The 16,079-nt window shown below is 46.4% G+C and overlaps 1 protein-coding gene across 8 annotated transcripts in view; it reads left to right on the forward strand.

The window, feature by feature from the left end:
- Positions 1-720: 720 nt before the first annotated feature.
- MARK2 (microtubule affinity regulating kinase 2) overlaps positions 721-16,079 on the forward strand; it is a 54,680-nt gene continuing 39,321 nt past the window's right edge. For 3 of the 8 annotated variants that reach the window (XM_070457535.1, XM_070457538.1, XM_070457539.1), the window contains exon 1: positions 724-1,376. In XM_070457535.1, the coding sequence (XP_070313636.1) occupies positions 1,323-1,376 (54 nt within the window). In that variant the 5' untranslated portion in view covers positions 724-1,322. Of the gene's footprint in view, positions 1,377-16,079 lie in introns of all 8 variants that reach the window. The other 5 variants (XM_020887681.2, XM_070457536.1, XM_070457537.1 and 2 more) reach the window with 4 other exon arrangements.

The raw sequence follows: 16,079 nt of genomic DNA on the forward strand, positions 1-16,079 counted from the left end.
TAGGGACGTTGAGGAGCTAAACAGAGATATGTGATTTTTTTCCTCAAGATCCCATTTCATTTTCGCTGCAAAGAGCTGGAGGTAGAATGCAGGGCTGAGGGAATATCTGAAGCCTTTGGCAGCTGGAAGCCAAGGACGTTTACCTGGTGTTTGCCAGGGACCTTGAGGAGCTCTGTGGATTAGATGTGGGGTACACGGATAGACAAATAAAAGCCAAGATGGACGACAACAGGTGATGAACGGGAGGTAGACAGGTAATAGACTAACGCTGCATCTGACAGGTGACTCACATGTTGATAGATACGCTGGATGATAAAGGAGATGTATTTAATGAGCTGACTAACAGAGGAACGGACACACAGATAAGAAGTTGCTTTAGAACCAAAGGATGTCAATAGCAGGGCTTAACAGTTTTATTTTCTACTTAGTCAAATAGTAACACGCACACGTGATCTACGCTCCCTGTTCAAGATTTGCAAATACCCGAAAACTGACGGAAAGAAACGAAGAGTCAGACTTTGGGTACCATCCGAGAGAATGACCCGAGGCTCGCCCGATCGCGGGTGTTGCCGGAAATGGCCGACGACCGCCGTTCGCGGCGGGGCGGGATGGGGGCGTGGCCCGCTCCCAGAGCGCGGAGCTGCTTCGGGTGTTTCCGGAAACTGCCGAAAACCAGCTTGAAGGGGGCGGGGAAAGGCCTGTAGGCGTGGCTGGAGTACCCGGAGTCTCTTCGTACATTTCCGTAAACAGAGTCGAAGCTTGGTCTTCGGAATCGAGGAGCCGCGCGCGTCCCCAGGATTACCTTCTTCGGGTGTTTCCGGAATTCACCAGTAGTCGGTGGCTGGGAGGAGAAGGCGCGCCTCCCTCCCGTTTCTAGCCGCTTCGGATGTTTCCGGCTGCTGCCGGCGGAAAGAGCCGAGGACCGGCGGTGGTGGCGGCCATGTTGGGAGCAGCAGGTCCGGCGGCGGCTGCCTGTGTGCCGGGCGCGGAGCAGTGCCGCTGAGGGCAGGGGAGGAGCGAGGCAGGCGGCCGGCTGCGGCGGCAGAGAGTAGGCGGAGCGGCGCGGCCCGGCCGAAAGGCGGCACGGCCCAGCCGGGGGTCGGGGGGGTGCGGTCCGGAGCTGCTCGGAGCCGGCGCGGCCTAGCCCGAGCGGCGCATCCCCGGGCTGGCGTGAACGGCAGCCCGGCCTCCCCGCACCCCCGGCCGGGGCCCATGCGGCGGGTGCTCCTGCTGTGAGAAGCCCCGCCCGGCCGGGCTCCGCGCCTTCCCTTCCCTCCCTTCCTCCACGCTTCTCGGTTTCCCTCCCTTGAGATACCGGCGCCATGTCCAGCGCTCGGACCCCCCTTCCCACGCTGAACGAGAGGGACACCGAGCAGGTAAGGAGCCCTGAGGGCTCCCCACATTCTTTGGCTGGGCCCCTGCACCTTGCAGAGCCTCCTCCCTCCTCAGCTCCCCTCGTGCCCCGGCTGCCATCCCGTAAGCCTCGGCTGCCCTGTCATCTGGCTCCTGGCCCCGTACACCTCCCTTCCGAGTCCTGTCTGGGGACCCACCTCGTCCGGACTCCAAGCTGCACACTTGTCTTTCTGTCGACCACCCCCCCTCCCCCCGGCCCTTCTCCCTTTACCGCCCTCCTGCGCTCTTCCGTGTTACCTCCCCAGCTTCCTCTTCTCTTCCCTTTCTCTCTCAGGGGCCTTTTTGGTCTTTCTCCACCCACGCTGAAAGCAGCCACCTTCCTGCTCCTCGACTAGCACCCTGCCATTTGCCCCAGATCGTTGTCCACCTCTTCCTCCATCCCTCCAGCCTGGCTTCCCCTCCGCCCGCACCGGTTCTCCCAGTCCCAGTTATCACCCTCAGGGTCCTTGCCCCGGACTGTGACCTCCATCCTTGTCCCCTGTCAGTTCCCCGGCTTTTTACCCTGCCTCCTCCTGTTCCACATTGTGCTCGCCCTCTTGCTTGCAACCCACCAGCTCCACCCTCATCACCTTTCCAAATCGCTCGCCTACTCTTTGCTCATCACTTTCCCTTCTCTTCTCCAGGAGCTCCCTGGTGCCTCGCGCTGGCATTTGTTGCTTCCGTGTTTCCCCGTGCAGCTGTCATGCGCAGAGTTTTCCCACAGGTTGTCTTTGGGGTTCCAGTCTTCACTCCCTTCAGAGTCCTGAAATCCCTCACGTTCTCTTCCTCTGGGGCTTGTTTTTCTAAGTTTTGGTTTGGCCTCCTGTTTCTCACTGCGAGTGCCTTACACAGCCTCCCCAGGCTCTTCCTGCGGAGGGAAAGACTCACTATTTCAGCCCTGCTCCATGAACACCACCTGTTGCGCGGTCCTTTCCCAGGCCTTGCTTCATCCTGGTCCTTCCCTTTCTGTCTTCTTACACCGCAACACAAGCCAAGCCGTGATGCTTTCCTGTTTCTTCACTCAGGAATCTGTCACTTAGTATCTTCCCCTTTGCTTGTTGCCTTCCCGTTTCTCTGCCCTCACCCCATCTTACTTAGTACCAGTCCTCTTCATCAGGATTGCCTTTCATCTCCATATTCTTCTCCAGCCTTCTTCACATCATGTTTATTTCCCCCACGTATGCCCCCGTCCATCCCCTTGTGATTGGCTAGCCTTTGTGACTCCCCAGAGCAGGAATTTTGCATGCTAGTTTCTTGAGCTGCTGCTCCCTGTCCCCTCATCCTGGCAATCACTGCTGTCATTTGTCAGCCAAGCCTTAGCCTTTTCTGTGTCGTCTCACCTCTCGGCCGAGAGGCGTCCACTTTCCACCCCTCCCCTTTCTTTCACTGTCTCTGGTGTCCCTTGCTGCCTGCTCTATAGAGAGTCCCCTTCTTGTCATCTGGTGGAGAACTTTACTAGGCAAAAAAAAAAAAAACTCAACTTGAAAAAAGAGCTCTTCACCCATGGGGCTTGCAGTGCTTTTTTGCATTCTTTTCTCTTGTTACATTCATTATGTTTTCCTCTTGTTCCCTTCTTTCTGGCTAGTGCAATAGAACCATTGTTATATTCTCTTGCATATTAACGGCTCTTGCATCTTAACATTTAACATCTTAAAAAAAAATCTTCCCTCTTTTTATTTTCCCAATGTTTTTCTCTTTTGTTAGCCCCTCAGTCTCTGTCATCTGCACAGTCAGGAACTCAAGAGGAGTTCTGGATAAGTTTTTTCTGCAGTGGTTGACCCTTTCATAACCTGTGAATTGACTGACTGCTTCTAGGGGGTGGAACGGGTTGAGAGGGAGAGATGGTTGGGTTCCATTTTAGCAATGGGTTTGGCATGGGACTGAGGTCTTTAGAAACAGGAGCTTGGTCTCCATCTCTGCCCTCAAATGCCAGCTGTTTCTTTCCTTCCTGGGAACCACTTTCTCAAGGCCTTCTCTCCTGTTCCATTGCTTTTCCCATCAGAACCTTTATTTAGCAGGTGAACCCTGCTTAACCAGAGGACTTTCCCAGACTGTTGATTCTGAGCTGGTAGGAGGCGGCTAAGTGACTGACAGCACCCTCAGGCATCTGGGGCGTGGCGGTGGAGTGCCTGCTCCCTCAGCAAGGCCGTGGGGGCGTTGTGTTCAGCAGAGCAGAGTAGCTGAGGGCCTCAGTGTGGTTTCTCTGTGCTCTTTACTCAGTGTACATGTATTCTTGCCATGGTCTTTTCCTTGTGATGTGTGCATTGATGTCCTCTCTTCCCCTCAAGCCTCTCACACACCTTGAGCATGCTGTAGGAACCTGGTGCTCGCCTCCCACCGATTTCATGATAGCCAAGCTCTGTGCACCTTTTGGGAATGTAAGCCGCTTCCTGATAACTTTGTCCAGAGAACTGGCTGCGTGCATTGTCATCTTGTTCCAAGCTGTGAATTACTCATCCTGTCCCCACTCTGGGTTTAGGGCCCCCGAGCCACTGCATCGCTTCTGCTGCTGCCCTTAGGGTAGCCCCGCTGTGGACTTGCTATCAAGTCTTATCCTGGAAAAGCATAGGTTCTGAAAAACCTTACAAGCAGATGTGGTATTTTGTAAAACAAGAAAAAAAATAAGTAACAACTCTTCGGGTCATCAGGCCAGAGAGGCCTGAAGCTCTGGCCTCTTTTGGACTAGATCATGCTACCAGGTGAGACCAGAGAGCTCTTCTTGGTCGTGTTGTGAGTCTAACTAAAGTAGTTGTGGTAGAAGCCTTAATGTTGCGAGATAAAAGGCAAGCGATGTGGTTGGGTTGGTTTCTTTCCCCCAAAGGTCCTCTGTTACCTTACTTAAATTTAAATTATTTAAATTGGTTTCACTGAAAAACAGGTAAACAGACTCTACTGGTTGTCTTCAAACTCCAGTCTCTTCTCGCTCTTTCCCCCTTTCTTTAAAACATGTGGCTGATGAGAACCTGTTTCTAGGAGCTCTTTGATCACATCTGAATTAAACACACATAGACACAGAGAGAGAAAATGTTGAAGTGTAAAAATAAACCTAGTGATGCAGAGACATTGCCTGTTTGCTGTCGACTCTGCTTCTAACAGTGAAAGGAAGAGATAAAAGAAAGTTAAGCCCTGCCGTTATTGTGATTTTTGTGGCACCGGATTGCAGATATGCTTTTTCACAGTCATAGACTTCTTTTTGCAGAAGGAGGGTTATAACCTGGGACTGGTCGTTTGGGGCATTCTTAATCTGTGAGCTGAGCTTTCTGTTCACTTTTCCAAATGGCTCTGTTGGCCTGGAGGCTTGGCAGCGGTAGAAGCAATCAGCAGGATGACTGTTTGTCTTCCAGCCAGCAGCAGCAGAAACAGGCAAGTGCAGAGGGGTCCAGCGTGCAGTGTCCACCTGCCGCTGGCGAGCGCTCTCTGTAATACCTGGTGGAGGCCTTCATGGCTCCAGGCCTGCCCCACCTCTGGGCCTCAGGAACCACAAAGGAGGGTTCCTCTGAGAAAGAAGGAGGCTTTCACTGCCAGCCCTGCCTCTGCCCCTGCCCCTCTGCAGTGGGTGAGGGTGGGGGCTTCTGTCGTACTTTCAGGGAGGGCATTGTTTATTCTCTCAGATGATTCTGGGAAGAGGAGTTTGGAAGTCTGGGTGAGAGAGCAAATCTAACTTTCAGGATCCTATAAAGAATCACTGAGCCACTCCAAACACACATAGCTGGCTCATGGCTCCCAGGGTTGATTCTGGCTGAATGTTTCACTGGGTAATCTGGTTTTAGTGTTGTCTTGGGGAGAGCTTGGTTCTCCCTCGTTTCACTCCCTGTCCTGCAAGCTGTGAGGCAAGACCCGTGTCTGGGTGCGGGCTCTGACCTCTGCCCTTTGACTCTGGCAGGGGCCCTTGGTGGTGCTGCCTTCTGGTTAGAGGTGTGGGTGAATTTCAGGTCATATAGTCTTTACTTTCTGCTTTACCCCTGAAGTGAGGGAACAGGCATGGTTAGAGCAAGGACACTAGTAGACTCTGGAGTTCATGGAGTTGCCATACTACAGCCTTTGAGCCTGGTAAAGGTAACTACCTAGTAAATTGTAATAATTCCTCTCCAGTCTGTGAACTTTGGGAAACAGCTCAGAAGATGGATACAAGGCAGTCATTGAGATTTGGCCTGCTTCACATTACATGGTGACTGAAGATTGGGCCTGATTTTTTTTTTCCCCCAGCATAAATGTCTTAAACAGAGTTGGTGCTTGTGAGGTAGGGAGAGACTGAGAATTTGTTTTCTGAGAGGTCTGCATGGTTAGAGGTCTTGGGAGTCAAAAACTTCTCAGACTATACTGCTTCCCCTTTGGACAGAACAACCTAATTCTCAATGGGCACTTGACCAGGAGGACTAAGCCGTGCCTTCATGAACTCTTTCCCACTGAGCACTTAGCCACCTGGCTGGCATTTCTCTTCTCCCAGGAGCTTCCATGACTCTCCTACATATGTATTATGTCGACTTATATGAATATTTTATGCCTAAAGTGCAGCTAAGCCTCAGACTTTGTGGCCCATTATCGACAAGCGAGGTGGGGGCTGGGCGCCACCCTTGGCCCCCTGATAGCGTCTCCGCTAAGTGGACCCCCCCAGCAGCACTTTGAAGCCCATTAATGGATTGGGATGAGGTAACCTCAGCAGATGGAAAGGGCGAGGAGGGTGGTCATCCTTCATTCTCTGAGGCTGCCTGACGAGGCTTTCCTGCAGCCAGCCAGGTCCGACCCCAGCTCGCTCCACTTGGTTCAGCTGTAGACTGACCACTAGGCCCCTTCTTTGAGAGGAATTCTGGAAAGCCTTTGGTTCTCTCTTCGTCATGGTGATGCTGCCGTTATTTGCCACTTTCCTGTCAAAGCCAAAATTGAGAGGGATGTGGAAAGGGTGGGCGGAGTTTAAACTTGGCCCTTCCTCCTTCAGGGGAAGTTCAGCAAAATGACAAACCAGATAGGTGGCTGGGTTTCCTTTTCTCCATGGTAGATTCCAGCATTTGTACATTTTGCACTTGAAGCTTGGATTCTCCGGGCTTTCTCCCTTCCTCCCTCAAACAGGCATGAGTCACTGGAGTGTTATCTATGCAGGTTCGCCTTCAGTCTCAGCAATGGGAAGAGTAAGCCTTTACAAATCCCGTGGGGGAGGAAGCCACCCATTTCCCACTTGTGGCCTGGGAGGAGGCCTCTGTCCCCATGTTAACTCTGAAAGTTCTCGTCACTCCCCCACCACGGCCCTCTCAGTGCGGGCTATGGAGTTTCCTTGCTGTTTTTTTAGACTTTAAGATGGTACCTTTGGTTCTGAAAAAAACACCAGGAGGAAATCTGAGCCCTCGATTTCCAATTATCAGTCGGAAGAGGAGGGATCCCAGGTCTTTCTCTTGCCCACTAGACCTGCCTCTCCCTTGGGCTGTGTAAATAGGCTTGGATCCCTTCATCTGAACGTCTAGAGGGTTTGAAGTTTCCTTGGTCCCTGTGGGGAGTTCTTCGCTCATTCCCCCTTGCTTCCATTGATTCTTTCTCATAGGAAAGGGTGAGTGCTCCCTAAGTCGCTTTAGTCGTGTGCTACTCTTTGCGACCCTGTGAACTGTAGCCCGCTGGGCGCCTCTGTCCATGGGACTTCCCGGTTAAGAATACTGGAGCGGATTGTCGTGTCCTCTAGGGGATCTTCCCAGTCCAGGGATCGAACCTGAATCTCCTGCATTGGCAGGCAAGTTCTTTACCTCTAGCGCAACCTGGGAAGCCCAGAAAAGGGCAAAACATGTATCAGTATATTTCATCTTGTGCAGCAAACTAGTGATTTTAGGCTTACAGAGTCGTAAGAGCCACAAGTAGGTAGGCGGGAAGGTGAGGTGGACCCTTGGCTCGCGGATCCTGGGGACAGTGGGGGGTGGGGGAGGGGAGGGGTGGGTTCCACGACTGGCTCCAAGCCATGTTTTTCTTTTTAATATAAGGAAGGCGGAGCAGACCTGGGACTTCTCTGTAGAACCAGTCAAGCTGGTTTTGAGCCACCTCGGCCTATTTTCCTCTGTGCTGTTTGCGAAGCTGGCGATTTAAAGATCTGCCTCCTCTGGGCTCTGCTCATTGAGGCATGAGTTTTGCTGATGTCTGTGAACAACCCCCTTCCCTCCCCTGGTCTCTGAGCTGGGCCTCTGCAGTGAGTGGGCTTTCTCCACACCTCATGCTGCTTTGTCTTACACACCTTTCACCAGCATCTCAAAGGTACAGCTTCTTTTCTTTGCAGTTCACAGCTTGGCAGAAGACCCTCCACCTGGCCAGGAGGTCTGTGCTTGGCTCCTGGTTTGTGGATCTAGATGGGAATCTGGACTTCTGCCTCCTGACTATTGTGACCTGGCTGCTAAATCCAACCAGACCCCAGACCTTTGGAATTGGTGCATAGGAACTGTCTGTCCAAGCCCACTGGAGAAGAAAAAAGGAGAGAGAATAGGTTTTGGTCTTTGGCAGTTCAACAGGTACTTCAGCCATGGGGAACAGTTTGGTTGTCCTTAATGGAGGTACCTGTAGGAAGTGTGGGAGACTTCAGTCACCGTGTGCTGGCGTTTCCTGAACACAGTAGGGAATCCGTCTCAGGGAGGAGACATAGCAGGATTCTGAGGCCCCTGCGACTGGACTGCTACTGCTGCTGATGTAGCAGGATTGTTTTCTCAGGCTCCCACTAAGCAGAAAGCTCCCAAGCCCACAGCCCGGTGATTAATGAGTGGAGCTACCTGCAGGCAGTGCTCTCGCTTCTGTCCTTGCTGCTGCTGCAGTGGTCTCCGCGTCGTCTCTCCTGAGCACCATGTGACTGAGGCGTTTTGTTGTGGGTGCTGATGATCCCATATGCAGGGCGCCCCCTTTTTCCTCACCTTCTTTAGACCGAAGGGTCTGCTGGCTTTCGCTCACCCTCTCACGTCCCTACCTCGTCTCCACAGATGGTCACGTTTTGACTGTCTTTGCACGTAGCATCGGCAGCATCTGTGGCTTGTTGCTTTGCTTTGCCCACAAAAGTTTGAGGTACTAGTTCTCCAGTCACAGGAAGTGGGGCCCATTGGGCCCTTTTGGTCTAGTGTAGCATTCTGATTTGACTTCATGGCAGAGTTGAAAGGGGATCCCAGCGCCTTTGGATTTCCAATAAATGGTGTTGCTGTGGTCAGAGTGGGCGCCACTGCTAGAGTTCCTGAGCTGGAATCTTCGGATAGGCCCCGCTGTGACTTGGGTTTACTCTGTCCCTATGGGGCTGTTTGTTCTTCTGTAAAGAAAAGGGAGTTATAATAGTTCTGTCTTAGAGGTATAGGTGTTGTGGGCATTAAAAGAGTTAATGAATATAAAGCACTTAGAATAGGGCCTGACAGGATGTAACAATTATCAGCGTCATTGTTTCAGTTGACCAATTTAGTGAATTTTCTCTGAGCGCCATGCTACTCCAGGTCGCTAGAAGCGAAATAGTTTGGATTATCTTTGTGTTGACTGGGGTTCCGTAGGTGCTTTTCCTAGGATTTCTGAATTTAAAATTTTTATTTTATTTTATTAAAAATTTTTTTTATTTATTTTTAATTTTACAAGTCAGCAATCTGAAAGAAAATAGGATGCAGTTGGAGAGATTTAGGAGAAGAAGGGGACGAGAGAGGTTGAGATGGTTGAATGGCACCACCGACTCGATGGACCTGAGTTTGAGCAAGCTCCAGGAGTTGGTGATGGACGGGGAAGCCTGACATGCTGCGGTCCATGGGGGTCGCAAAAAGTTGGAGCGATTGAACTGACTGACTGGAGAGGTTTATATACTTTTGAAAGCACTTTTTTTAAAGTTCATGTATTGACAAGATACCAGTATCAGGCAGCTTTATTGATTAAAGGAAAAAGAAACACGCGGCCCTCTGCCAGCCCATACTTTTGTGTTGTGAGTGGTGGTGGTGGTGGGCGTGCAGTCTCTTCATTGGCTGGAAGGCCAGGTCTCGTCCCTGGAGCCCCGGCTTCTCTGAGCTGCTGGGATCTGGGTGTTAGAGGAGGCCCCACCTAGTGCCAGGATTGGATTTCTTTCCTCAGGTTCCTTTCTTCACGAGCAATGTCTACCCTTTGGCAGGAGGAGAAAGCTTGCTGTTTCTCTTAAAGACCACATGGGAGCCTCGAAGCTGGTGATTTCAGGTTCCTTTCCCACTAGCCGAGGGGCCTGCAAGGGCAGGTTCTTGTTACCTTCGTTGGCTTTTCTGAAGTGAGAAGAAAGCCTCCCCTTTGGGAGCTCTGGGAGGGTGACAGCCATTCCTCAGCCATTCCTGTGCATCTGTGGACTTTGAATCTTGAGCCGAGGTTTTGGTCTCAGTTGGCTCCTGTTGATGTTCCTCGCTTGAGCTTCTAGAGCCTAAATGCTTTATCAGAGCAGCAAGTTGCTTAGGTCTTTCATGTTGCGACTGTGGAGGGGAAGAAAGGTAACAGTGTCGCCGCTGCAGGGCTCATCTCAGAATATTTCTTTCACTGCATTTTCCTCTTCCTTTTGACCCCTCTGCTGACTTGGTCTCACTTCCTTTTTTTTTTCTGTTTGGTTTCTTTGAACTCTGTTCCTTCCTTATCACTGTCCTTCTCGGGTTTTCATCTCCATGTCCCACTGCCTTACCTGTTTCTATGCCTCTTTTGTGGCCTGGCTCAGAAGGGGAATTTTGATGGTCTGAGATCTCCTTCATGTGTAGAATCCCAGAACCACCCAGTCCTTCCTTTCTCCTATTCCTCTGATTTGTGTAAAGTTAAGAGCTCCCTGCTTTGGAAAACATTTTCTTTTTTTGTCTCTGGAGCCACTTTGCTCAGTGAAGCCCGACTTGGCATCCCAGTTTCCCTAGTGACAGGTCTAAGCTAGTTCTGGGCAATCAGGAATGCCAAAACTCTAGGCCATGTCTTGGGAGAGATCTGAGGAGGCACCTGCTACTTTTGGTAGCACTGTGTTCTCAAAGTGTAGTCTGGGGACCCTTGTGGTCCCTAAGACTGTTTGGTGCTATACAAACTGCAAATAATTTTCCTTGTAACCTTGATGCTATATTTGCTTGTTTCAGCTCTCATTCTCTCACCAGTATACAGTGTTTTCCAGAGGCTAAGTGATGTTTATTGACGTTATCACTCTTGGCTAATAGAGTATGTGCTGCTTTTTTTTTTTCCCCCAATGTGCTTCTTTATTTTTGTTTTTCCTAGAATTTTTAAGGTAGTACTTTAAGGTATAAATACGGAAGTTTTTGGTGATGAACTTGATTTGTTCTCATCACTTCTGTGCTCTTACTAGCTTTCTTCAGTATATCTGTTGTAATTTCTGTAAACCTCAATATTGTCCAATAAATAGTTATTTTAAAATCCCAACATTTTCCTGGCACCTTTGAAGAAACACAAGAAGTAAGTACAACTTCCAGCACTTACTTGTAAAAATTTTGGGGAAAACTAATAATTCTTAAAGTTATATTTATAACTTACTTTAATAACACTTAATTCTGTTTTATTCTAAAATAGAGGAAAATTCATAGTATTTTTCTTACATTTAAGGATAAATTGTTGGCTTAAAAAAGGGAGGTTGGAAGTTTTGCTTTCTCAAACACAGCTGCTAGCTCTGTTTACTGCAGTTAGAAACGTATCAACAAGTGAAAGGGAGGGATCTACTCTGAAGAAACTTGGCAAAACTGTAAACAAGAAATGAAAAAAAAAATGTAAAAGAAATGAAATCATAATGAAAGTTATCTTCTCATCTTTATAGATGCTAATAATGTAGCTTACTGTGTGTACTTTATTTTTAGTGTTTCCGTGCAGTATTAGGGTGCCGGTTGGCCTTCCGTGGTGGCTCAGACTGTACGGAATCTGCCTGCAGTGCAGGAGACCAGGGTTTGATCCCTGGGTTAGGAACATCCCCTGGAGAAGGAAATGACAACCCACTCCAGTATTCTTGCCTGGGGAATTCCATGGACAGGGAAACCTGGCAGGCTGCAGTCCATGGGGTTGCAGAGAGTCAGACATGGCTGAGCGACTTAACACTACAACTACTACTACAAGGGTGCCGGTTAAGTTGCAGCATCATTCAAGAGCAGTCGTCAGAGATTAAAGAGAAAGGAATTAAGTGTTTTAAGTGTACATACCACAGTCTCTTTAAAAGCCAAAACTTGTTCCCGCGTGTCCAGCTAGAAATGCCAAAGTCACTGAGGCCTCTTTTTTTTTTTTTCCCATTTATTTTTATTAGTTGGAGGCTAATTACTTTAAAATGTTGTAGTGGTTTTTGTCATACATTGACATGAATCAGCCTCACTGAGGCCTCTTATAGGATGAGTTATTGCTTCTTCCGGAGAAGCCCACCCAGTAGCTGAGAGACTAATAAAAAGTTTTGAACAGCTGGCATTCCTGAATGCACACTGGATGAAACGTCAGCAGAGTTCAGGGCAGTGCCATTTCATGTGACTGTGTTGTTGAATTAAAGATTCAGCTGCAAACCTGAAGACTGAGTTAATATCTTATTTATAGAATTTTACTTTCACCTTAGAAATGAGCAGGTATATAGGCATGGCTCAACTTGTATCACCACCATCTATGTGTCAAAAAATATTTTCTCTTCTGGGAATGCTCAGCAACAAAACACAAGTTGTTGTAAATATGCAAAGGGTTGAATGACTTTTTCGGCTCTCATGGTTTTTCCTGGAGCAACTTTGTTTCCAGTTGCATTGTTGGTACAAAAGCATCGCGGCAGAGAAAACTGCTGCTGGCATGAATCAGGGTAGGGGCACCAAACTCTGCTGGTGGTCAGTCATGGACTTTTCTCTACGCATTTGTGGTTTAAAAAAAACAACTCATTGTCACTTAAGAATGTCCTGGATGAAGCACTGAAAATTGTGGGTTTTTTTTGTTAAATCTCAGTCCTCCAGTAAAGATCTCTGATATTCCCAAGTGATGAAATGTAGAGTATCCATGGAGCATTGCTGCTCTTTTTTTTTTTTTTTTTTCCTGCATTGCTGCTCTTTACCATAGTCCAACTGTCTGGAGAAAATGCTCTTGTGTGGGAGCCGACCCAGCTGAGAGGATCATTTTTACTTGAAATGACAATTGATGGACAAACTATAGTTATTCATACTTCAGTGTTTAGTGGACATCTTCTTGAAATTGAGCAGAGTGAGCCTGTCATCACTGCCAGTGGTAAAATTCAAGTTTTCAAGCAAAAATTAGAATTTTGGAAAACTTGCATTTGTCACACTTTTTTTAATGAGATTGGTGGTGAGATTAATGGAGTATGATTTTTTGATATTGTGTGAACTCCTAATATTTGGAAATTCTGCATAGTCAGTGAAGGAATATTTCCTTGGTTCAGTTCAGTTCAGTTGTTCGTTCCGTCATGTCCGACTCTTTGCGTCCCCATGGACTGCAGCACACCAGGCCTCCCTGTCCATCTCATCCTCTGTCGTCTCCTTCTCCTCCTGCCTTCCGTCTTTTGCAGCGTCAGGGTCTTTCCCAGTGAGTCAGCTCTTCGAATCAGGTGGCCAAAATATTGGAGTTTCAACTTCAGCATCAGTCCTTCAAATGAATACTCAGGACTGATTTCCTTTAGGATGGACTGGTTGGATCTCCTTGTCATTTCCTCGGTTATTGGTAGGTAAAAGAGCAACTCAAAGTGCAAGGTGACCAATGGATTTTAATGTAAAGGTACACAAAAGATTCATTTGATAAAATCGCATATTGCACATTGCAACTACCCTTTAAAAACAACCACTTGTGGAGTTTTGGTCTAGTATCAAAGAAGAAAATCCTCAATATTTGAAAGGCTATTATTAAACTTCATTTTCCAACTACACATCTGTGTGAAATGAGATTTTTGCATCTTTCAGCCAACCTATGGAAACACTAAATGCAGAAGCAGATACAAGAAATATCTCTTTCATTAAGCTTGATGTTAAAGAGATGTCTTAGAATATAAAACTGTGCAACTCTTGTTATGAATTTCATTTTGTTTTAGAAATAGTTTCTGCATTTAAAAAATGGGTTATTTGTGTAAACAGATAATGGGGTTTGTTATTTTATTATTTATTTTTGTTGTTATTTTAAATGAATAAAAATACTTTAAAAAATCAGTTTCAGTTTTTAATAAGGTAACTGTTGATAGCTATGACCCACATAAACAAAAGATCTCTGCAGTCCTCCATAAATTTTTTAAGAATGTGAAGAGTTCTTGAGACCAAAAAGTGAGAAAAACCTTTGTTGTAGACAAAACCTGAGTTGACTGTCCTCGTCTTGGGCTGATTATCTGCGATGACTTCACAGGGAGCCCTTGTTTGCAGTTCCCAGCGCCTGTAATCGCGCCTGCCTGGGCCTCAGGGACTTTGACCCCAGTGCGCTTATTTCCTTCTGATACATGCAGCATTGGCCCTGTCAGATTCTTTGATTGTTGTTTTATCTGTGGTTTGTTTATTTCCCCCTTTTTTTTCTCTTTATTCCCTGATTTTTTTCTTTTTCTCATTTTCCTTTTATTTGTAATCTTTCTCATTTTTTCTTTTTCTATTGTTTAGTTTGTTAGGTTTTTTGGGTGGGGGGGTCTGGCATTGTGTTTTGATTGCATTATAAAATCAGTTCATCAAGTGGATTTCCTTTGGTCTGTGTGAAGTTGTGGTTTGGAAAATACATTTTTTTTTCATTAAAATTAAGTAATGTTTACATGTAATGGGTTTATTAATGTTCTTTTAAATGAATGGAGATATTGATAGGTATGATTCATATAAATAGAATCTTTTGGGAGATTCAGGTTGTTTTTAATACTGCAAAGACTTTCTGAAACCAAGAAGTGTAAGAACCACAGTTGTAGACAAAACAAGTTAATTCTTCCTGGCTTTGTTGGGTTGATTTCTTGGTGATTTCGTAAAAATTTAAAAAATTTTTTTTTGCAATTCCCAGAACCTTTTTAGTCCTGACTGGGCTCACGAAGGCACTTGCTGCCTTGGTTTGCTGTCGTTCTGAGAAAGCTGGTTCTCTGTGAACAGAGGGACTTTGACCAAAGTTGGCTCGTCTCCTCCTTTGAATACATAACTTTGACCTTATGAGGGTTTTTAAACAGTTAAATTTGATTTCTTTTAAATTTTGAACTTTGAATAGTTAACAGAAATAATCCAAAAAGTTTTTATATGTTCTTCACCCAGCTTCCCCTTATGTTAACATCTTATGTAACCATAGAACACGTATCAAAACTGATAATTAGTCTTGGTATCATACTGTTAACCAGACAACTTCTGCTTTCATCAGTTTTCCTACTGGTGTACTTTTTCTGTCTAGGATCCAGCCCAGGAACCCATATTGCATTTAGTTGTCATGTCTCCATAGTCTCCTCAGTCTTTTCATGTCTTTCATGACATTGACAGTTTTGAAGAATGCTGGTTAGTTATTTTATACAATGTTCCTCATTTATGGTAGTCTGAAATTTTCTCATGGCCTTGTGCTTTGTTTTTTCATTGTAGTCAAATATGGGTAACACAAAATGTACATTAATTTTTAAGTATATAATCCAGTGGCATGAAATCCATTAACAATGTAGCCAGCACCACTATTTGTAGAACTTTTTGGTCATCCCAAACAGAAAGTCTATATCCATAAACAGTAATTCCCCATCTTTCCCTCCCTCGGCCTTTGGTAACCTTTTTTCTTCTTTATGAATTTGTTTGTTCTGAACACTTCACATAGGTAGAGTCGTACAGTATTTGTCTTTTTGTTTTTGGCTTATTCACTTTGCATAATGTTTTCAGGGTTTCATCCTTGTTGTAGCTTTTTAAAAATTAAGTTTTAAAAGTTAACCTAGATTTTACTATGATGATATGTATTAACTTGATATGTTGGAAGATAGGTATTAATACATAGTTGTAATGAGTTCAGTAAAATATTTTAAATGAATTAATAGATTAACGTTTTCTAAGTTTAGGTTACAATACAGTAGCTCTAATCAACATGAGCACAAGCTGTTTGAGGCCCTTAGTAATAAGAGCACGCAGGGTTTTCCAGGTGTGAGAATTGCTTTCGGAGACAAGCAGGGAGTTGGCCATCCCAGTCCTTGATTGGCTGGTTACTGACTGTGACCTCATAATGAGCCTTTGTTTGGCAATTCCCAGAGTCCTGGCTGAACTGCAGGAAGGCAGTTGCTGCGTTGGTTGCAGTGTATCTAGCTAAGGAAGCTAGACTTTAACCAAGTTTGGCTCATTTCCTCCTTCTGATAGGGGCATTGGCCTTTTTTTTTTTTTCTTCCATTAAAAAAGTAATTTGGCTTACTCGGATTTCATTATGACAGTAGTTCGTGTTTTTTTAAGCTTATGTATTGGCTATTGGTCAATTCCAAATTTGAAAACTGCAAAACTTGCATAGCCTCTATCCTTGAAAAACCCTGGTACCCGTAAGAGCTGAAGTCTGGTTGGCCTTAGTGAGTGCCTGGAGCCAGAACACCCAGCAGTCTGTTCCCAGAGTGACTGCTGAGCCCACACACTTGGTTCCTGTTTCTCCTGGGATTTAACTCTTTGTTAGCCCGTTTCTTAGTGGAACTTGCCTGCCGAATCCCAGTTTTATGTAAGTGTACTTTGTTCTCTGGGAAGAGGTTAAGCGGATTTGTGTGTATGTAACAGCGTGTGGACTTTTATCTTTGCTTCATGAATCTTTAAGAGATACAGTTGCAGTAAATATATTTCTAAACTACTTTATTGTTTTCC

This window comes from Odocoileus virginianus, chromosome 28 (assembly GCF_023699985.2).
Source record: "Odocoileus virginianus isolate 20LAN1187 ecotype Illinois chromosome 28, Ovbor_1.2, whole genome shotgun sequence".
In the NCBI taxonomy this organism is placed as follows: Eukaryota; Metazoa; Chordata; class Mammalia; order Artiodactyla; family Cervidae; genus Odocoileus; species Odocoileus virginianus.